General features: G+C 41.5%; 1 protein-coding gene across 1 annotated transcript; it reads right to left on the minus strand.

Annotated features, from left to right (window-relative positions):
• Window positions 1–185: 185 nt before the first annotated feature.
• EIF3J (eukaryotic translation initiation factor 3 subunit J) lies at window positions 186–21492 on the minus strand. Its single transcript, XM_029239584.1, has 8 exons — window positions 21341–21492; window positions 21151–21254; window positions 10775–10832; window positions 10177–10268; window positions 6657–6771; window positions 3783–3944; window positions 1609–1682; window positions 186–1259 (listed from the first exon to the last, which is right to left on the minus strand). Exons 1-8 carry the CDS (start codon window positions 21375–21377, stop codon window positions 1128–1130), a joined length of 774 nt encoding a protein of 257 aa, XP_029095417.1. The 5' UTR covers window positions 21378–21492; the 3' UTR covers window positions 186–1127.
• Window positions 21493–22435: the final 943 nt, after the last annotated feature.

Here is a 22435-nt window from a genome sequence, read left to right on the forward strand (position 1 = left end):
GGAAGGCAGCTCTATGCCTTTGTTGCTCTAGGGTGACACTATTAAGGACCTCACACATCATTTTTGTTTTAAAACTACATCTACTTATCAAGCACTTATTAAGCTTTATAAGTATACAGAGAACTCTAGTCCCAAGAGCTTTGTTCTTTACTCTCCAAAAATATCTCTTGGGAGGTAACACAAAATTTAAGTCCTCACAATAGTGACTTTATTAAATTAGTTGCTTTATAAAACATTGCAGATGTCATAATTGTTAACATAACAATTTACCAAACTGTAGTTAAGTGGCGCAGTTTGCTAAACACGTTTTATAAAGGAAAGGAAATGCCAAAACCCTGTTAAAGCTGATCCACTGCAGCCTCAGAGAACAAAGGAGATTTGTTTCTCAGACACTTAAATCAGACAAATAAAATAGGTAAGGAGTTTCCCTCCCCCATCTGAAGCACTCCATCAGTAGAATAGTCTGATAAATAGAAACTAGACAGTCTAGCATTCAAGAGATTCCACAACTTGGTAATGCAATAATGGAGAGGTTTACCTTCTTCAGCTTCCAAGTTGGAGGGTTTTGGTCATTTAATTTTTAAGTATCAAACTAGTGCTTTTCAGCCGCCGTATCTTCACTCTGAGATAAGCAGTCTTCTTCACAATGTATTTTTAATATCCTCACGCTCAATTTTAAGACAAAGCAACTTTAATACTAGGTGCACACCACATGCCCTTGCAGCAGACTGCTTTTCTTGACAAGTTATGAAGTAGTTCAAGGAGGTATGGTTAAGGCTGTATTACTGAATGGTGCTGGTAAATACTACACAATTTTTTGTCATGTTGCAACCTTTGTTTCCAATTTAGTGACTGCTGCTATGGAATCAGATAGCAACATTATTAGGTCTGTTTTTTTAAACTATGATTTAGTAGCAATGGAGGTTCCCAATTTTAACCCCTTGGCAGCAAGATCCAAGTTCCCTCATTTGCACATTAGCACCTAAGTGTCAAGGGGTTAATAACCAGCACAAAAGATACTGCACTTCTGATTGTAGCATTTGGCAGAACTGAAAGGAAAGGAAGTTGTGCTACATGTTGAAGGGATTGTGGGCAACAGAAAGAAGACACCAGGAGAAGATAAAACGTCACATGAAGTCTTCAAAATCTTGTACATATCCTCCATCATAACCACCATAATCTGCCAGATCATCTTTCATGGTAGCCTTTAATCCCCCTCCGGGAACCACACCTTTCTTCTTCTTTTTGGCTTTGCTTTGCTGAAGATAAAAAGAGAGTAATTCATGAGATTTTATCTACTGTGGGCATCTTATATGGTACAGCAACCCTCATAGAGTCAACAAAGCTCTGCTTCTAGAAAAAACTTAGTTCTCTAAGGGAGATCCCACACCTGACCCAGAGAAATTTCTATTATTAATTCAGGAGAACATGAACATGTCTGTAAACAAAAGGATGGTAATGGCACTCATACTCCTGTTCTATTCCAATATAAATGGTATTGGTGAAGTGCAGTGCTCGACTTCTCAGGCTCCTACTACACTTGTTGAGAATATTATGCCTATACCCCATCCTTGTGTAATACACATTTCCCACGCAGCTAGCTCTTACCTTTTCTTGCTTTTGTTTTTCACTGCAAAGTACAGTCAATGAATTGGTAATCTTTTTCAAGTCATCAATTTCCACTAAAAAAAAAAGCATACCAGTAATTTTTAAGCATTTTGGAGAATAAGTAAAAGCAAAATATACATTCTTCCATCTAATTTGTCCATCATTAACTTCGGTAACTTGGAAAGGCTATTAATTTCTCCTGTTTAACATAACACGATGGAGAATCATTCAGTCTGTGGCTAGGCTCACAGATCAGAACCGTTTAAAGTAAAATGGCAAACTCAGCAAAAAAAATTTATAATGAACTCTAATTATAATGACACTGCTCACCAGCGAGAAACTAGAAATGTCTTTATAGCTCACAATGCTCCCTACCATTTTTCCTTATCCGGTCTAAATACGCAGAGAATAACCATGACTTATGGAAATAAACATCCTTGATGCTCAGTGAGGAGTATCTGAATGACTATGTAACGACAATTTTTTTTTTTTTTTTGCGGTTCACAGGCCTCTCACTGTTGTGGCCTCTCCCGTCGCGGAGCACAGGCTCCAGACGCGCAGGCTCAGAGGCCACGGCTCACGGGCCCAGCCGCTCCGCGGCATGTGGGATCTTCCCGGACCGGGGCACTAACCCGTGTCCCCTGCATCAGCAGGCAGACTCTCAACCACTGTGCCACCAGGGAATCCCATGTAACAGTTCTTAAACCTACAGATGATAACTCCCCACCCCTTGGGGTCTCCATTTTATAGCATAGGAATGAGAATGAAAGTGGTAGTTATCTCAGAAATCTAAGTGCCCCACCAGGAAATAAGCCCATTTAGTGGACAACACATCCTTCCATCCTTATAAAAATATAAAGCTGGAAACAGACATGAGTTTTTAGCTACCCAAAAAAGTGTTCAGTCTGGTTAGAGAGCACCTTCAAAAACAGTAAAAATAGTATACAGAAAATAAAACACCAACTATGGGTATATCACTGATCAAATTCAGAACCTTCAGCTTAGTAATAATTTCCCAAAGAAAACCTAACTTAAAATTCATTGGGTAGGGACTTCCCTGGTGGCACAGTGTTTAAGAATCTGCCTGCCAATGCAGGGGACACAGGTTCAAGCCCTGGTTTGGGAAGATCCCACATGCCGTGGAGCAACTGAGCCCGTGCACCACAACTACTGAGCCCACGTGCCACAACGACTGAAGCCGTGCGCCTAAAGCCCGAGCTCCGCAACAAGAGAAACCACCACAATGAGAAGCCCGTGCACCGCAGGAAGAGTAGCCCCCGCGTGAGGCAACTAGAGAAAGCCCTAGTTGCGTGCAGCAACAAAGACCCAACGCAACCAGATTAATTAATTAAAAAAAAAAAAAAAACTCATTGTGTAGAATTTATTTTTCTCAATCTTAAAAACAGCAGACAGGGCTTCCCTGGTGGCGCAGTGGTTGAAGAGTCCGCCTGCTGATGCAGGGGACAGGGGTTCATGCCCCGGTCTGGGAAGATCCCACATGCCGCGGAGCGGCTGGGCCCATGAGCCGTGGCCGCTGAGCCTGCGCGTCCGGAGCCTGTGCTCCACAACGGGAGAGGCCACAACAGTGAGAGGCCCGCGTACAGCAAAAAATAAAAATAACAGCAGACACTAGCAAAAGCAGTCCTTCCCACCTTAGTGCTATACCACCCCAGGTTGTCACTCCCATATCCCCTGCCCCTGAAATATATGACTCAGCATGAAACCAAATCCATGGACCCAGAGAATGGGTGCCAGCTCTGCTGAGCAACTTGCACCTGGCCATGGGCTTCCTCATTTATAAAATGAACAGACACTTGCTGTGGTCTCACTCAGCTCTAAAATTCTGTATGATTTTCCCCAAAAGACACTTTGCTAGCCGCCGCCTCCAATATATAATTAGATAAAATAAGAAACTAGTGTTTTATTAGCTGTTGTGCCAACAAGCACAGATGTCTCTTTGGGAAGCCACTGTAACACTCAGAAAGCACCCTCAAAAAACAAAACCACTCAAACTCAATGTATACCTGCAGAACAATACTCCCAAGCTAACTGCTAAAAAGCAAATCTTAAATATATTAGAGCATCCCCTCCCCTCAAAAGTCAATCTCCATTCTCCTAAGTATGATGTGCCCCTACACATCCATTCACAGAGGCCAGAGATTAGAATTACTTACATGAAATACACACATCTCGAACTAAGGCTTCCAAAAAACTGGCATAATATAGTGATTTTTCATATTGTGTAATTTTATCTTTTAGTAACTTTCCAAACTCTGTGAAGTCATCCCTTGAAGATGGGTTCATAGCGTCTATTCCATAAACTGTATTATTAACACCTGTAGGAGAAAGGGGACACAGAAAATATCAAAGATTTTTTTACTCGAACTAAGGCTTAAAAAAAACTGGCATAATATAGTGATTTTTCACATTGTGTAATTTTCTTTTAGTAACTTTCCAAACTCTGTGAAGTCATCCCTTGAAGATAGGTTCATATCATCTATTCCATAAACTGTATTATTAACACCTGTAGGAGAAAGGGGACAAAATATCAAAGATTTTTTTAAAGTTTAGAAACTAATTAGATACCTGAATAACCCTGTTATTTCATTCTAAAACAGAGGTTCTTAACCTGAGTCTATTGAAATCCTTGGACAGAATTCAAATGGTCTGTACGTAATTACTGAATCACAGGTTATTTCAATATTTTGATATCTATTTCATTATAACAGGTTTCCTTTGTAAGTAAAATCCTGTGTATTTTATGCATTTAAAGACAGTATATTAAGAAGGGGCCCAAAGGCTTCACCACACTGCCAAAGGAGTCCCTGGCACAAAAGTGATGCTCTTAAAGCATCTGTCCAAGAACAGCCCACAGAAAAGTTGGGAGAGAAAGAAAAAAGCAAAGCAAACTAAGATGGTTCCTGTGAAAGTATCCAGCTAACTACAGAAGCTAAAAAAGAGCAAACCATGTGTTAAATCCCAATAGAAAAATTAATCTGGCCTAAAAGGATTCTAGGCGATCAGACACTATGCTTCCGTATACTCCTCAATTATCAAGTAAATCAGTTGTTAACAATAACATTGATCCAGTATTTTAGTATGAGAAACACAACATTAAAATCCTATTAACCAAATGATCACCATATGAATACATGTTTTTGCCTTTTAATCTATAATTGGTGTTCCATCTTAGAATTTATTACCACATAAACCCTCCTCTTAAATAAACACATGGGTGGCTTTTACTATTCTACAAAGCCAGGATAGTGGCCAAGTGCTCTCTGTAATGAGATGAGTGTGGTTAAGACATGCCAAGCACTCACCAGTGGAGCATCCATAGCAACTCTTGAGATTGCTAAAGACCCACTGAAAGATAAGGTCATACTTCCAGTGAAAAGGAGAATGATCACTACAGTCAGCCTGCTTGATCCATTTTAAAGAAGAGGGAGGAGAGGGGAGGAAAAAATCAAAATAACTAGATCCTTCTTGGCTCTAGGTTTCATTTAAAAGTTATTTAACTGTTTCAGGACTTCCCTGGTGGCGCAGTGGTTGAGACTCTGCACTCCCAATGCAGGGGGCCCGGGTTCAATCCCTGGTCAGGGAACTATATCCCACATGCATGCCGCAACTAAGAGTTTGCATGCCGCAACTAAGGAGCCCGTGTGCCGCAACTATGACCCAGCACAAGCAAATAAATATTAAAAAAAAAAAAAGTTATTTAACTGTTTCAACACAACATTCTACTCTGAAAAGCACTCAATAGAGACAACAACAAACTTGGTTAAATGAAGTGAGAACTTTTAATTATTTCTCTGACCGTGTTTCTTACATTACCCTCTGTGCCATGTAACTATCCTCCTGGAACACTCTGAACTTATTATCTATTTACAGAATCCTGAACATATCTTTTATCTTACACACTAACCACAGCTGCAGGCATGGCACACAGAAATGGAAGTCCTCTAAAGATAGGGCATGGTGAAGGCCAAGAAGGGGTACAGAAAGAAAGGACCTTGAGCACAAGAAGGCACAACCAAAGCTGAATGCCCCACCAGGACCAGCATACTATTGTCTAAATCTTATCCAGACTTAAGACAACAGGACAGTCCTACAGTCAGTTCAATATTTAAATCTCAAAGCTACAGACTTCACATTTCACCCAAATTTCATCCAGCTGATACATACATTTAAAGCAGCAGTATACTTTATTTGGGTCCAATGACTTTTTTTTTTTTAATCTTTATTGGAGTATAATTGCTTCACAATGGTGTGCTAGTTTTTGCTCTGTAACAAAGTGAATCAGCTATACATACACATATATCCCCATATCTCCTCCCTCTTGTGTCTCCCTCCCACCCTCCCTATCCCACCCCTCTAGGTGGTCACAAAGCACCGAGCTGATCTCCCTGTGCGATGCGGCTGCTTCCCACTAGCTATCTATTTTACAGTCAGTAGTGTATACGTGTCCATGCCACTCTCTCACTTCATCCCATCTTACCCTTTCCCCTTCCCGTGTCCTCAAGTCCATTCTCTACGTCTGCGTCTTTATTCCTGTCCTGCCCCTAGGTTCTTCAGAACCATTTTTTTTTCTTTAGATTCCATATATATGTGTTAGCATATGGTATTTGTTTTTCTCTTTCTAACTTCACTCTGTATGACAGACTCTAGGTCCATCCACCTCACTACAAATAATTCAATTTCGTTTCTTTTTATGGTTGAGTAATATTCCATTGTATATATGTGCCACATCTTCTTTATCCATTCATCTGTCAATGGACACTTAGATTGCTTCCACAATTACTTTTTATCTTAATCACCTTTTATACAATACTCAAATTATTCAAAAATCTGAACATGTATCTCACTCTACCTTAAGTAATGAAATCTCAAATATAAATAAAAGAGATTAAAAACTGTTTTCTACTATCTAAATTAGCCAGTATCATGTTTCTTCAAAAAAGGTGTTTTCTGAATTTTCGTAACTAGTAAGACTTCCATAGTATTCACTTGGAACTTCAATACTGCACTGTTATCAAACCCCCACTTACCAAAAGTTTCTTTCGCTAATTCGAGGTCTGCCTCTTCCTGTAATTTCTTTAGCCGCAGTTTATCTGCTAATTGTTCGTCTGGTGTTAGCACTTTAGGTTCTTCAGGTTCTTCTAACTAAAATGAGACAGCAATGAAGTTTTAAAAGGGCTGGGATTATAATGGACCCAGAACATTTCTGTATCGTATGAATTTTTTTTCTAGACACATATAAATAATTGCAAACATTTATAAAGTGTTTACTGTATTTCAGGCATTCTTTTAGATATTCTTATCCCAATTTTACAGGAAAAACACCTGAGGCACAGAGAGGGTAAGCAACCTGCCCATGGTAACAGAAGGTTAACTCAGGTGGTCATGTGACAGAGTTCAGATTTGAAGACTGGGTTTATTTTGTGGTAATTTTTTTTAATTAAGGAATTGAGATTGCAGACAAGTTGAAAATGGCACTCTCACATACTTTAGCTAAGACTGTATATTGAAACAACCTTTCTAGGGTAACTTGGTAATATTTATCAAGTCTTAAAAATATTCTTATATGCTTTAATCAAATAATTCCACTTGTAGGTATTCATCTTAAGAAACCAAAGCTGCATACAAATATTTAACCAAAAGGAGGTCAAATGGGGTATTATTCATAATATCAAATAAATTTAGAGATGACCTAAATGTTCCACAACAGAATGGTTAAATAAAGTATATGGCACATCCATATGACAATACAATGTAGACAGAAAAAAAATGTTTTTCCCTCCTATTTATCTTTTTGTTCCACTTCTCTGAGATGACAGTTAACAGTTTAGTTTATATCCTTTCTATATACTGTAATATAATTTTCTACAATTTGTTACTACAAGGGGCTATCTTTGATAATATTTATCAAAGTGGGAAAAAGATGAAGGGAATTTGTGCCATTCATGGTTATCCGTGCCTGTGCAGTTCGACGAGTTTGATTCAGAAGTCCACTTCTGAAATAGGTCACATTTTATTTCTCATGGAGAAGATGAAATAAGAAAGGTCATGGGCTTCCCTGGTGGCACAGTGGTTGAGAGTCTGCCTGCCGACGCAGTGGACACGGGTTCGTGCCCCGGTCCGGGAAGATCCCACATGCCGCAGAGCGGCTGGGCCCGTGAGCCATGGCCGCTGAGCCTGCGTGTCTGGAGCCTGTGCTCCGCAACGGGAGAGGCCACAACAGTGAGAGGCCCGCATACCGCCAAAAAAAAAAAAGAAAGGTCATGATGCCAAGTTAGGAAATCTCAGAACACTTTCTCGAAAGAAAAAGGGAAATATCTCAATTGCCTTAGTAGACCTGAACATCATTTCCTGCATCAAAATTGAATATATCTTAACTCAATACTTGACCTAAGATAAAATTAATTTACGCAAACTAAGGTTTATGTTGGAGACTAATATCAAGATACAACAAAATAAGTATAATTCTAACTTCAATGACCAAGAAAGATCAAATCAATACAACTTCTTAGACTGAGCTATAAGAATCCATTGCTTGTTCTGATCATATAAACACACATGTAGGGACTTCCCTGGTGGCGCAGTGGTTAAGAATCCGCCTGCCAATGCAGGAGACACGGGTTCAATCCCTGGTCCGGCAAGATCCCACATGCTGCAGAGCAACTAAGCCCGTGTGCCACAACTACTGAGCCTGCGCTCTAGAGCCTGCAAGCCACAACTACTGAGCCCACGTGCCACAACTACTGAAGCCTGCGTGCCTAGAGATCATGCTCCGCAAGAAGAGAAGCCACCACAATGAGAAGCTTGCACACTGCAATGAAGAGTAGCCCCCGCTTGCCACAACTAGAGAAAGCCCTCGTGCGGCAACAAAGACCCAGCGCAGCCAAAAATTGATTAATTAAAAAGCATACATGTAGGTATTTTTAGATATACAAATTATTAAAAAGCATCTAAAATGTTCCTGACTTGGGGAAAACAGACATTCTCACACATTGTTGGCCATGATAATTTGCTACTAAAAAGGAATTTTAGTAGCTGATTCCAGGCCTAGGGGAGTCTACCAGATAAGCCAGGCATTACTTTTTTTTTTATTATTTTTTAATTTTTATTTATTTTTGGCTGCATTGGGTCTTTGTTGCTGCACGCGGGCTTTCTCTAGTTGCGGTGAGCGGGAGCTACTCTTCATTGCAGTGCGCGGGCTCTCACTGCGGTGGCTTCTCTTGTTGCGGAGCACGGGCTCTATGTGTGCGGGCTTCAGTAGTTGTGGCCCATGGGCTCTAGAGCGCAGGCTCAGCAGTTGTGGCGCATGGGCTTAGCTGCTCTGCAGCATGTGGGATCTTCCCAGACCAGGGCTTGAACCTGCGTCCCTGCATTATTGGCAGGCAGATTCTCAACCACTGTGCCACCAGGGAACCCCCGGGCATTACTTATTGTGCCAAAAAACAAGGAACCTTTCAAAGACTAATGGAGTTCTGTCAAAAGGATGAAGATAGGAACAGCTTTGAGGGACCCCTACTGTCCAATGTTGGGACAATTTAAGCATCAAACAAAATAATCACTGTGGGCTTCCCTGGTGGCGCAGTGGTTGAGAGTCCGCCTGCCGATGCAGGGGACACGGGTTCGTGCCCCGGTCTGGGAAGATCCCACATGCCGCGGAGTGGCTGGGCCCGTGAGCCATGGCCGCTGAGCCTACGCATCCGGAGCCTGTGCTCCACAACGGGAGAGGCCACAACAGTGAGAGGCCCACGTACAGCAAAAAAAATAAAATAAAATAAAATAAAAAATAAAATAAGAAAGCTTGCCATGATCTATGGCAAGATTTCCATGATATTTTAAATAAAGCAAGATGAAAACTATAAAAATTGGGAGGAATATGACTATACAGTTGTATACAAATGTACAAAATCACCTTGGAGACATCATAAACCAATATTTACTTATGGGATAGAGGGAGAGAAACAGGACAAATGAGTGAAGAGTTGGGAGTGCTTCTTAATACCGTTCTGATTTTTGAATCATGTAAATGTGTTTTCTATTCAAAAAGCAAGTAAATTAACACAAAATTCCTGATATTGCTCCAAATAATCAAGAACAAAAACATTATACAGCACATGGCAGAGAAATGGACACTTTCTGTATTCACTCAAAATGTACACTGCAAAAAAAAACATAAGACTAATCACAGCTAGAGAGAACTGCAGGCACTGACAAAAATCACTGACTATGGTCACAACACAGTCATGTTCCAAAATGTCTGTGAAAACTTAAAAAGGCATTCTGATACATACAGCTTCTGGGTTTGGTTTTTGCAAAAACCACAAATTCAGTTTGTTTGGGATCATCTTATCTGACGGTATCCATTTATAGTCCTTACAAAGCCCCTCAAATGATTAGGTAATATTGCCTATTAAGATACTGCACCACTACTGATGTGAGAATTCTATATTTTAGAAAATAAATAGTACTATTTATTAGGTAATACTGCCTGTTAAGATGCTGCACCACTACTGATGTGAGAATTCTGTATTTTAGAAAATAAATAGTACTTACCCTCTTTTTAATTTCTTCTTGCCTTTTCTTCTGCTGCCGTTCTTTCTCTTTTATCTTCTCTGCTGTTTTTTTCTTTTCTGAAATTTTTACTTCTGAAAGTAATGTTTTTAATCACAGTTATCTTGAATACTTTCTAGTTTATGAATGAGACAGACATGATACTTATATACTTCAAGAGACCAAACCTCACATAGCTCCAATTTCATATGGTGATTTCCTGGCAAATAAGAATAGGAAAGTTCTGGGACTCTTCCTTTCTCCTCTCTAATCTGACCCCTAAGATCCAAACATCTCCCTTCTTATTTCCCTACAGTCCTTTAGGCAGGACTTAGATCATTCAACTATGATGCCTTATTTTTTACTCTCTCCTTTAACAAAAGCACTCAAACAGAAATTTGGCAGGTATCTAATCTGATTATGTTTTGAAGAGAGAGAAGAGATACAGGGAGAAGAGAATGAAGTGGGAACGGAAGGATGTTTGGTTTCTAAAAATAACCAAAATTTCTGATTTTGTAGGCATTTTCTCATTTGTCTTAACATAAGCATCAGATGTTCACTAAGATATAAAACCAAAAATGGAAGAACCCCAATGGCTTACCTGGTTTTACTTCTGCTTCTTCTTTTTTTTCATCATCATCATCATCATCCCAGTTATCCTAAAGAAAAGGACCTCCGTTAATAATTCTTGCATGTTTACTTTTCCACGTGATCTTCATTATTAGCTTGTCTAACTCCACACAAACAAGTTTGTTGGGGTTTTTTTTTGGTGTTGCATTAAATTTATAAATTAATTTTGGGAGAACTGACATCTTATAATGTTGAACTGCCCTAGCCAAGAAAAAGGGCTATCTTTCCATCTGTTCAAGGCTCCCTCTGTATCTTTCAAGGAGTGTTTTAAAGCTTCTCTTAGAGGTTTTGCACATTTCTCTTTAGGTTTATTCCGAAGTATTTCATCATCTCTGTTGCCACTGTAAATATGTTTTTTTTTTTCCTTTTATGTCCTCTAACCAGTTACTATTTTAGTATAGAAAAGCTATTGGTTTTTGTATGTTAATTTTATACCTTGCTACCTTACTAAATTCATTTCACTTAAGTTAGTTCCATCATTGATTTTCTAGGGTTTTCCCAGGTATACTACCATATCATCTGCAAACAAGAGATAGCTTTATTCCTTCTTCATCAATTCATGTGCCTCCACAATTGATTTTTCTTATCTAACTGCACTGGCAAAACCTCTAGTACAGTGTGAATGAACAGTGGCACAGAAAATGGGCATCATTGCTTTGTTCTTCTCTTAATGGAAATGCCTCTAGTGTTTTCCCCATTAAGTGCTATGTACCCCACCACATTTATGCAGTAAAATTTAATCTTTTCTTTTATTCCCTCTGGATTCCAAGTCAATTAGAAAGTCTTTTTTTTTTTAATTTATTTATTTTTGGCTGTGTTAGGTCTTCGTTGCTGCACGCGGGCTTTCTCTAGTTGCGGCGAGCAGGGGCTACTCTACGTTGAGGTATGCAGGCTCCTCACTGCGGTGGCTTGTCTTGTTGTGTAGCACGGGCTCTAGCCGCGCGGGCTTCAGTAGTTGTGGCTCGCGGGCTCTAGAGCGCAGGCTCAGTAGTTGCGGTGCACAGCCTTAGTTGCTCCGCGGCATGTGGGATCTTCCCGGACCAGTGCTCAAACCCGTGTCCCCTGCATTGGCAGGTGGATTCTTAACCACTACACCACCAGGGAAGCCCAGAAAGTTTTTTCTTAAAGCAAGGAATTTTCTTCTAGAACATGTATGCTTTCATTGTTTTTTCATTTAGATCTCTGATCCACTGGAGGTTTTTCTTTTGTATGGTGTGAAGTATGGATCTAATTTTATCTTTTTCCAAATGGTTACCCACTGTCACAGCACCATCTATTGAAAAGTCCACCTTTCCAATATTTTCTAACGATAAATGGAGTATAATCTCTAAAAGTTGTGAACCACTATGTTGTACACCTGAAACTTATAATATTGTAAATCAGCTATATCTCAATTTTAAAAAAAGTCCATCTTTGCCCTGTGATTTACCATATACTGAATTTTCTTAGGTACCTAGTCTATTTCTGTTTTCTATTCTATCGCACTGGTCTGTTGTCTCTTCACGTACCAGTACCGACTGTTTTGATTAGAGGCTTTATCGTATGTAAGCTGGGGCTAGTCACCCCTTGCAGGTTTTCAGGGTTTTTTACTGTTTTCCTGGCCATTCTTGCACATTTGTTTTTCCATATGAATTTTTGTATCAACTTGTCTAACTCCACAAAAAAGCTTCTCCATTAACAATTAAAACACAAGACAACCAAGCCAAAACTAACAGCCTCTCTTAAATAATTCAGTTGTTTTAAATGAAAAACTGAGCAGTCTTTATACTTCTTACTTCCCCAAATGTAAAAGCATCCAACATTCTAGCTAATGGCTTGATTATTTCAAGCAATATTCCATACAACACAACCCTGGTTAATGAATTAAATCTTTATAAAAATTTAAGCCCAACACTATAAATCAACTATACTTCAATTTTTAAAAATTAAATTAAAAAAAAAGTTAATCCCAGTATTAGAAAAGTCAAGAGCTGATCAACAGCTTCATGGAACCCACTCCCTAACTTGGGCAGGGCACTTTAAGGTGGATCTATACTGTCTTTACAGTCACAGTCACTGGGCAAAATATAAACCAATTATCAAACAATCTTCTAAAGGCTCCACAGAATTTAGAAGGTTTAATAGACAAAGACACAGCCCTGTGTTTAAATAGGCTTTAATCTATAGGTAGCCTGACCACTGTCTCAACAACCGCCAGGCACACCAGGACACGCCCACTGGAAGCTGAGCCACAGCATGGCAGGTGCAAAGCAGGAGGCCCTGATGCTACTGGAAGAGGCAGAAGCTGACTAATGTGCCATAACTATGACACCAAGCTTCTGGTTTTTAACAAGACAGGTCATAAATCTGAATCAGCATCCTAGGTATATAAACTAACCAAGCCTTGATTCTTAATAAAAATTTGTAAATCCAAAGAAATAAAAAATCCTGATTAAGGCTGCCATGGGGTCTGCAAGCAGTGGGAAGAACTTTGTACAAAAGCATTTTTATAATAACTTTACCTTTGCAATTTAACCCTTAGTTCATAGTTAACAAACAGAATGAAAGCAAACCAGCTAGTCATTGTTTGAACATCTAAGATACTAGATTAGAAATTAGACAGCAAATGTTTATACTACCCTGCTGGTTTGCTTAAGTGCTTGTATCAATACACCATAGTACAAAAAGGAACCAGAGAGCTAAATATAAAAGTTAACTACTACCAGGAGTTTTTTGTCATTTTAATCTTCACAGAACACAGGAAAGCTGGGTCTGTGAGTGATATGCTGCTTAGATGGTGCTTCAGATAAAAGGACCAACTGCTTACTTCCAGGGGATGTTTATTTATAACTCCCTACTAATAACAGTGATGATGATAATAATAATAGATAACATTTACTGAGGGCTTACTTTGCACCAAGCACTGTGCAACGTACTTTATGTTTTATTTTTACTTTTTAAATTTTGGCTGCACAGAGAGGCTTGTGGGATTTTAGTTCCCCAGCCAGGGATTGAACCTGGGCCCTTGGCAGTAAGAGCACGGAGTCCTAACCATTGGACAGCCAGGGAATTCCCCAAAGGACTTTACATATAGTAAAAGTTAACCCTCACAAAAGTTCTGTAAGTAAGGTGGTGTTATCCCTACTTTACATATAAGTACACTAAGGCCCAGAGATAGCTATCCCACAATCCGAATGGAAAAATAATGAAGGAACCTGTTTTGAACAGGCCAAAGTTCCTTTAAAGCGTCATATTAAACATGACTTCTTACCTGAGTGCTGAAGTATAAAATATATGTCTGGGAACTAGGTCCCTCCACACCAAAATTTGTTCTTTCAATTAGTTCTGGAATGAGGTCCCCTGGAATTTCAAGGAACCCCATATCAAAGAGAAGGGTTACAGTACATACTAAGATATGCCCAGCTACAAATATGTCAATTATTCATCTCAAATTGCCTGTGCTAGATTTCCACTAATTTTAACAAATGAGTCTAGCAGCCTCTGGTACTAGGAGGCCAAGAAGGGAGAGGTATAGCTGAAAATGAGCAGCTCCATCCCAGTAACTCCAACAGAGAAACAGCACAACAGAGTAACATTTCTGTTCAATGCTGATGTGCCTCAGTTCCCTTTACCAGTAAAACATCACCCCACCCATATCACTGCTCCTTCAGTATCTCATTCGCACTAACTCTATGCCCCACCTCTACCCCGCCCTGGTTTCCCTATCAAAGAATAAACCTTATTCTAGACAGTCATTACATTGTCCCATCAGTGCAAGCATAACAAGGCTACAGAGAATTCCACCACAGAATGGATTTCAGTAGCAAAAACAGTGGTTCCTAATAAGTCCTGGAAACAACCATGACATCTGCTCCTCAGTTCATAAAAGGACCATGAAAGGCACCCTCACCCCAGACTGCTTGAAACAGTAATAACTGCCCTGAAGTTATTCCTATACTGGGGACAAGTTCCTAAAGAAGGGAGCATAGTGATGTCAGCAAAAAGAGCCTGGCCATACTTCCAAATAGATGCAATCCCAAAAGCAGAAGGCCAGGTAGCTTTCCCCCAGAACTTAAAGAGTTTTTGCATCCTTAGTTGTAAAAGTAAATGTATAAAAGTAGAATGTCTGTATCTGCCTAATTTTCCATAAACATCAGGACTTTGTAAATACTGACAATAAATTCAGATAAAATGTAAGAAGGGTTCCAAGAGAAACACCTAAAATGAACACTTAAAATAGGGAGTTAAGTCTATAATTTTGTAAGCCCTAAATGGTTGTTTTTGGTTCAAGGGATTACCTATAAATACCCAGTTAAATTCTTTACCCAATTATCATTGGTAGCCAATAACTCTTCCAACTATAATATCCGATCTATCTCCAAAAGTATTAACCAGGCTGCTCTCCTAAAATGGCCAGCTTCCTCAGAAGAGAGGCTGTTGATAAACTACTCACTTATCTATACTCATGTTCTACAGACACACACCCAGCATCATTTGAGCCATTTCTCTGAAAGAGATGGCTGCTTTTCAAGTTTAAAATCTGCTTCCCAATCAAATATGACTAAGAACTGAAAACATAACATAAAAAATTTAAACCCTGCTTTCTTTATTCCTAATAATGCAGTCAGTAGTTGGCCAGTCTGTCATTTTTATAATGTACAACTACAGAATGTCACATGCAATAAGAGAACACATTTAGGGCTGAAAATGTTTTCCAACTTAAGCAAGATATATTTATAGATCGTCAAATAGAAGTAGCTTCAAATGAGCAGTAAATTTCTTCTGTCCCATAGCAATAGTCCATTAACTAACATATACTCCTCCCCCTTTCTTCTTTAGTTTGGTTTAGATAAAGCATAATCTCTTGCAGTAAGAGTCATTTACTGGTGTTCTGTAAGCTGTACCAACCTGCTCTGAGAAGCCTCAGAACTCTGTAGTGAGCTCCTGCCATGGCTAGACCTGCCAGGAAACTTTAGTTCTTAAAAGCAGCCCAAATATTCTTCCATCACCTCAGAACTATGATGGTCTCTGGAAGCCAAGGTACCTGCCTCAATAAATTCTACTTCACTTAAGTCAATTCATTAAGTTTTTAACACCCTACTATGGCTCAGCACTCTGCTGAATTCCATCTTAATGCTGACCTGTCTCATATTTGGAACTGTTATCAATTCTACTTTAAATTCCTGGCTAAGCTAGATCAAGAACAAGACACTGAACTCTAAACAAGTGGCTTATTTATTTTCAATGGTCCAGCATGACAAATATATTAGGTAAATATTTTTCAGTATTTTTTTTTTGCCTTTAAAATTTTTAAGATGTCATTGTGTTTTTCTTTAAAAAAGGAAAAAACAAAACAAAAATGTAAAATGAGATTCAAATTGCAAAACAAAGGAGAATACAGAGGCACAAGTGGAGGAGTCTACTCGATAGAAACAAGGTAGCCGAGTTTAATTATGGCGAACTGGGTGGGGGGCCGGGAAGGGGTAATGGATGCCTTATTGTAAAAATAACCATCCTAACTAAAAACTTACTAGTTTATAAAAAAAACTGTCAGGGTATTGAAATGATATAATTGGTATTTTCTTCAAAATAATCTGGTTGGGGGAGGAGAGCAGTAAGTGGGGATACAGAAGATATAAGATTGGTCATGGTTTTTAAAAATTTTATTTTTCTTTATTTTCTTTTTTATTTTTTGGCTGTGTCGGGTCTTAGTTGTGGCATGCAGGCTTCTCTCTAGCTGTGGTGTGCAGGTTCTCTCTAGTTGTGGCGTGCAGGCTCCAGAGTGGGTGGGCTCTGTAATTTGCAGCACATGGGCTCTCTAGTTGAGGTGTGTGGGCTCAGTAGTTGCGGCACGCAGGCTTAGTTGCTCCGTGGCATGTGGAATCTTAGTTCCCTGACCAGGGATCGAACCTGCGTCCCCTGCATTGGAAGGCAGATTCTTTACCACTGGACCACCAGGGAAGTCCCTGGTCATGGGTTTATTAAACTTTTCTTTCCACTTCTTTATATGTTTAGAACTTCTCATAAGTTACACACACACACTTCCAGATACCCATTTCCTAGCAAAATGCCACCTTCTGAGAATTTCCCAGCAATCTCCAATTTCTTTGAAATACAGATGCCCTACTTCAGAAGTACTGTTTCCAATGCTTAAAAATGTCCTTACTCTGGTAGATATAAACTATTAACCAGGATAGGATCCTAACAGACAGTTGAATGGGCATGATGAGGCAGGCAGTTTTCAACTAAGTCAGCTCTCTAGGATCTTTTTTTGTTTGTTTGTTTGTTTTTGCAGTACGCTGGCCTCTCACTGTTGTGGCCTCTCCCGTTGCAGAGCACAGGCTCTGGATGCGCAGGCTCAGCGGCCATGGCTCACAGGCCTAGCCGCTCCGCGGCATGTGGGATCTTCCCGGACCGGGGCACGAACCCATGTCCCCTGCATCGGCAGGCGGACTCTCAACTACTGCGCCACCAAGGAAGCCCTCTCTAGGATCTTTTAAAGAAATTCTGTAATAACATTACAGAAGCAAATGTCTGAGATGATTGATCACAGCCAGAAGTTTTCTCAAAACAAACTCCACACCCTTTGAATAAATCTAGCTTCTAATCTGTTTCACTGAAATGATGGGATACTAGTAAAATGGAGTAAAAGTTGTATTGTTCCTGCGTGCAGTGGGTAGGTACTCACTGCCTTCTTTCTTTCTTTCTTTTTTTCTATCTATCTATTTGGCTGCGTTGGGTCTTCGCTGCTGCATGTGGGCTTTTCTCTAGTTGTGGCGAGCGGGGGCTACTCTTTGTTGCAGTGCACGGACTCCAGGCGCACAGGCTTCAGTAGTTGTGGCACGTGGGCTCTAGAGCGCAGGCTCAGTAGTTGTGGCACACGAGCTTAGATGCTCCACGGCACGTGGGATCTTCCCGGACCAGGATCGAACCTGTGTCCCCTGCACTGGCAGGCAGACTCTTAACCACTGCACCACCAGGGAAGTCTGTGCCTTCTTAATCAACATAGCCTACACATCATTCCAGCAATGGGGAAGGAGTCCAGAGATATATGCCAAGAAAATAATTCCTCCCACTGCCTCTACATAACATCAGGATAGTACAGAAAGGGAATATAAAGCTAATGTGACAGGAAAGTACTAGTTCTTACCTTTTCACTTTTCACTGGGAAGAAGCATAGACTCCCCCCTACCATGAATATTAAAAATTCTACAGTTTCACCTATACGCACTGCCACTTTCAGACAGCTATCTGAAAAGTCAAGGGCAGCAAAATGCTGTATCTACTGAAAAACAGTAAACTACTGAAGCAAGTTACTGTAACGAGGACCTCAGTTTTCCTTTCATTTCTCAGGACACTACAAATGACATTAAACCTATACTCTTAAAGGTTAAACACTAGATGCTGACATAAACTGAAGAACTTACTGTTTCTACATACCTTACTTTTGAAGGACTTTTCAAAAATTCACATACTGTATTATTTAAGGACTATGATTATTCGATCTCATGGTAACTAAACCTTGTTAGCATCTCCTTACAAAAGGATTAAACGCTAAAACATTAGAATTCAGAAATTTGGTATTATAGGTATCCCTCACTTTTTAAAGTTCACTTCATGCCACTTCGCTTTTTCGAATGACCCTCATTAATAACTGTGCTCGCTAAGTGAAAGAAATCCAAAGAGGATTTTCGCTTTTATTACAAGTGAAAATAGCATTCGTTTTTGCACTGAGCCATTATAGAGGCAGCGTGCACCCAAGCAGCAAGAGTGGCACCGCCAAGGCCAAGCTCCTTCTCCACCAAGCTACTCAGCATCTCAGCATCAAGCTGCCATAGCTTTGAACTGTGTCTGCAAGCATCTGTGCTTTACCTTGATTCATCCTGTGCATTTGTTAGCAAGATGTGTCCTAAGGCAATTGCTTCTTTCAGCTCAGGGAAGGTTTCATAGGAATGCTCTACTTTCGGATAGCAGGGAAAACTTGTACTCACTACCATTCAAGGTGACAAATTTCAACTCTAGATTGGTAACCTCTGAGCAAGCAAAAACTTGCTTGATAACCATGGTCATTCAGTTCAAAACAAAAAATTCACAGTAAATAGCCACCGTGGAGAGAACTTACTCCTACTGAGCTTAAGCACAAGAAAATGTGGCACAAAAATAACCCCAGCTACTCGATCTAAACAGCCTAAAGGTATTTTCCATTAGCCAGAAAAATATTCTCTCTTGCAGAGAGAGAGAATTAACATTTACTGAGTGCCTACCAAGTGCCAGGCAACTCTGCTTAATGCTTAACATATTATCTCATTTAAAGTGCAAAATAATCCTCTGAGGTAGCTTCTGTAATGACAAGATTGGGAAATGGAAGAGAAAGAAAAAAGGATTAAAAAACTGGTTCATGACCACAAACAGAAAATGTCAAGGCAAATATATAGATCCAGGTCTGTCTATTCCAAACTACTAGGAATCAAACTACTCCATGAACACCTTAACTTGGAAGTCTTGGAGAAACTCAAGAGAAATAAACCAGCATTTCAACATGGAAATAAAATGGACAAGTTCAGCTTTCTACTCCAATATCAACTTCAAAGTTTATGTAAAAGAAATAAGCTACTTGTATAAAAGAAAGAAATTCTGCACTAAAAGAGTGCAAAGAGGCGAGATGACCTTTAGGGTACATAAGATTTACCTTTTTGTAAATAAGATTTACAACTTATAAATCTCCAAAATTAGTTCCAAGTGGTCAGAATTATATTTATCAGGATTGACACCATTTAGATACAATAATTTCAGTCAGTCTTCTTCATGATATCAGTCTAGACTACTTCATTCAAACTTCATTTTCTGATAATTCTTTTCTGATTTCTCTAGTCGTTTCTTCTCACTTATTCCCAATTTTCATAACAGATGTCTTAACTCCTACATCCACTCTGCACAGAAAAAGTGAAAGGACAAATCTGAACTAAAGACTCAAAACAGAAAATCTGCTACAATGTAGGGAGGTAACTAATATCTTGCAATGAGGCTGATAACACAATCCATTCCCATGTCTATACAACATTTAAATGAAGCATTTAAGTATCTTCACAATAGTATTGCTCACTTATTAAACCCAAGATTTGCAAAGCTCGCGTCATCCCTGAACCTCAGGCTGTTCAATGATTTGGACATCCACCTCATCAGACTCAGGTAAAATGTAACAAAAGCAGTATTAACACAAAATTCAGAGTGATTACCTAGCTTATATTTTTTTTCAACCCAAGCAGAAGGATTTGTAGGGTTGTTAGCATGAGCTGAAGGGTAGAAGTTAGAAGAGTAAAACATTCACCAAATGAATCGAAACCATAAACAACCATTTTCCAACTCATACTAAACCTTATCTTCACAAAAATAAAAAGATTTTGAGAAGTTTGTTAGTAAGAGTCTTAACATTCTGTGCTTGAGACTTCTGTAGCTACCTGAAAAACAAAAACGAACGCAGTAGTCATGTCATCTGAAGCCCCCAGGAGTTCTCAAAAACAAACGAAGACGGTAAATCAGGTTCAAATCTACAAGGCATAGGAAAAACAAACCACCACCAAAAAAACACAAAACACTGACTCCCTCGTCTTCTCCAACCACCAAATCTTCACTATTTCCTTACGCGTTCGTGTGTAAATGAATAATAGGTCGCTGTGTGGACTACCCAGGTTTCTCATCACTAACTGCTAGCTATCTCAGTACTCAGTTCATCCTTTTACCACAGGATGGAAGAAGGGAGGCTAAAAATTATTGCGTTTGTGTGGGGGGAAAAAAAAGGTGGCTAAAATTAAACCACAATATTTCACTCATCTAACACCTCGAACAAACTCTACAAATGGGCCTTCGGGGATATAAATGAGTTATTAGCCCTGGGGAGACCTGAGCTTGAAAGGGCAGGTGGGTTGCAAGACTTTCCATATGGGATAAGCCAGGGGCTCCATTCTCAGCTTCCCAGTCTCATCCCCGCGAGCAACTCCAGACCGCGAAGTTTGCACGTGGGCCGGTCCAGCAGCTGCTGTCACCTCCCGTCGCCAGTTGGCGGGTGGGATCCAGACCGGAGCGCAGACCTTCAAAGAAGGGCTGGGGCTAGGGCTAAGACTAGGGCTGGGGCCAGCGACTCGTTAGGGAAGTTCAACAGACCACGCTGCCCGCCTCCGGCCCATATGGCCGGCGAAAGGAGGGCAACAGGGCACCGCCAGGCCCTACTCTCGAGCCTAGACCCACGGCCCGCAGGCCCGCGTGGCGCCCCCGGGCCCACAGTCCGTCCGCCCGCCCGTCGGCGGGCAACTCCGCCCTCGACAGCGCCAGCCCGCTCCAACACTGCTCGGAGCCCCGGCCCGCACCCACCTTGACGTCCTCGTCCTCGTCCTCGCCTTCCCAGCGGTCCCCGCCGGCGGTGCCGCCGCCCCCCACCTTCCGCACCGGGTCTTCCACGGAGAACGTGTCCGCGTCTACGGAAGAGAGCAAGCCACGTTAATGCCTGCCTGGGTGTGGGGCCAGCGCCGGCCCAGGCCCTGCTCCCGGAACTTCTCCTCACCCCAGGAGTCGGAGTCCCCCGCCGCTGCCGCCGCCATCTCGAGCCGGGTGTAAGTGTGTGCAAGTAGAGAGCGAGCAAAGAGTTAGCGCGGCGGATGTGAGTCACTGGATCTGCTCTCGTTGACCGGCGCAGGGCACGCTGGGACCTTGGCTGACTGAACGCCAGGGCCCAGGCCCCGCCCCTTCTGGCGGCGGCTGGGGCGACGTGCGCGCGGGCCGGAAGGGGGCGCGGAATGCGGCGGGCAAGGCGGAGCGTCCTGTACTCCACGCCCCGGGGAGGTCCTGTGGGCTAGTGGGGTGGGGAGAGAGGAAGGGGCTGAGGGAAGGCACCCAATCCTGGGCCCTGGGAAGGAAATGTAAGTGCGGGAAAGTTAGCAGGGCGGTACCTTGCCTTGCGCTGGGCTCTCGCCTGCCCTCTCCACCCCTCCCCTGCCAACCCCATCCGCGCCCCAACCAGTCGGATGCGCCCTTCCTCTGGTCACACGGATCGCCTCTCGCTGCCGCTGGCTGACACCTAGGAAACCCACAACCTCTCCACGCCGCACTCAGAAGCGGGCTCTGAACTCCACGCCCACCTGTGGGGGCGGTGGATTGGCCTCCCCGATCACTGGAGGGCGCGGTTGCGCTGGGCGAGGTGGGGTCCCTCTGGAAGCCGGGGTACGCAGGGCTCCCGAGAAGAAGCGAGCGGAGAGGGCCGAGCTCCTGGCAGCCTTTCCAGCGAGGGTGCTCAGAGTCAGCTTCTGGCACACTTGCCTCCAGTTCGTCACGAAGGGATCGAAGGCAGCCCCAGTGCTCAAGGATTTTCCCTTCCTTTGAGCTCCTTGAAGCCAATACATGATTCATTCTTTCGCAGAATAATTTCGGAACTCGGTCTGCGCTAAGCATAAACTCTAGCCTTGCCCTAAAGGAGCGCACAATCAAGTAGCAAAAATAGACATGTAAACAAATTTCGACACAGTGCGATGACTACAACAAAAAGAAGCATTGCGAGGTTAAATGTAAATGGGTAACATAAACCGCGGGGGGCTGGCGGGGAGCGGTAGGCCACTTGAAAGGCTTCGGGAGGGTAAGCACTGCAGTAACGAGTTTTAAAGAC

This window comes from Monodon monoceros, unplaced genomic scaffold (genome assembly GCF_005190385.1).
Source record: "Monodon monoceros isolate NGI ecotype Baffin Bay Population unplaced genomic scaffold, NGI_Narwhal_1 Super_Scaffold_21, whole genome shotgun sequence".
In the NCBI taxonomy this organism is placed as follows: Eukaryota; Metazoa; Chordata; class Mammalia; order Artiodactyla; family Monodontidae; genus Monodon; species Monodon monoceros.

What these genes read in the sequence shown, in the direction of transcription:
- EIF3J (XM_029239584.1), bottom strand. Translation starts at nt 21,377, where the DNA reads ATGGCGGCGGCAGCGGCGGGGGACTCCGACTCCTGGG. An exon ending in AAGAAGAAATTAAAAAGAGG is followed by an intron (nt 6,772 to 10,176) that starts GTAAGTACTATT and finishes GTCTCATTTTAG; the next exon opens with TTAGAAGAACCTGAAGAACC. An exon ending in ATTAGCGAAAGAAACTTTTG is followed by an intron (nt 3,945 to 6,656) that starts GTAAGTGGGGGT and finishes TTTCTCCTACAG; the next exon opens with GTGTTAATAATACAGTTTAT.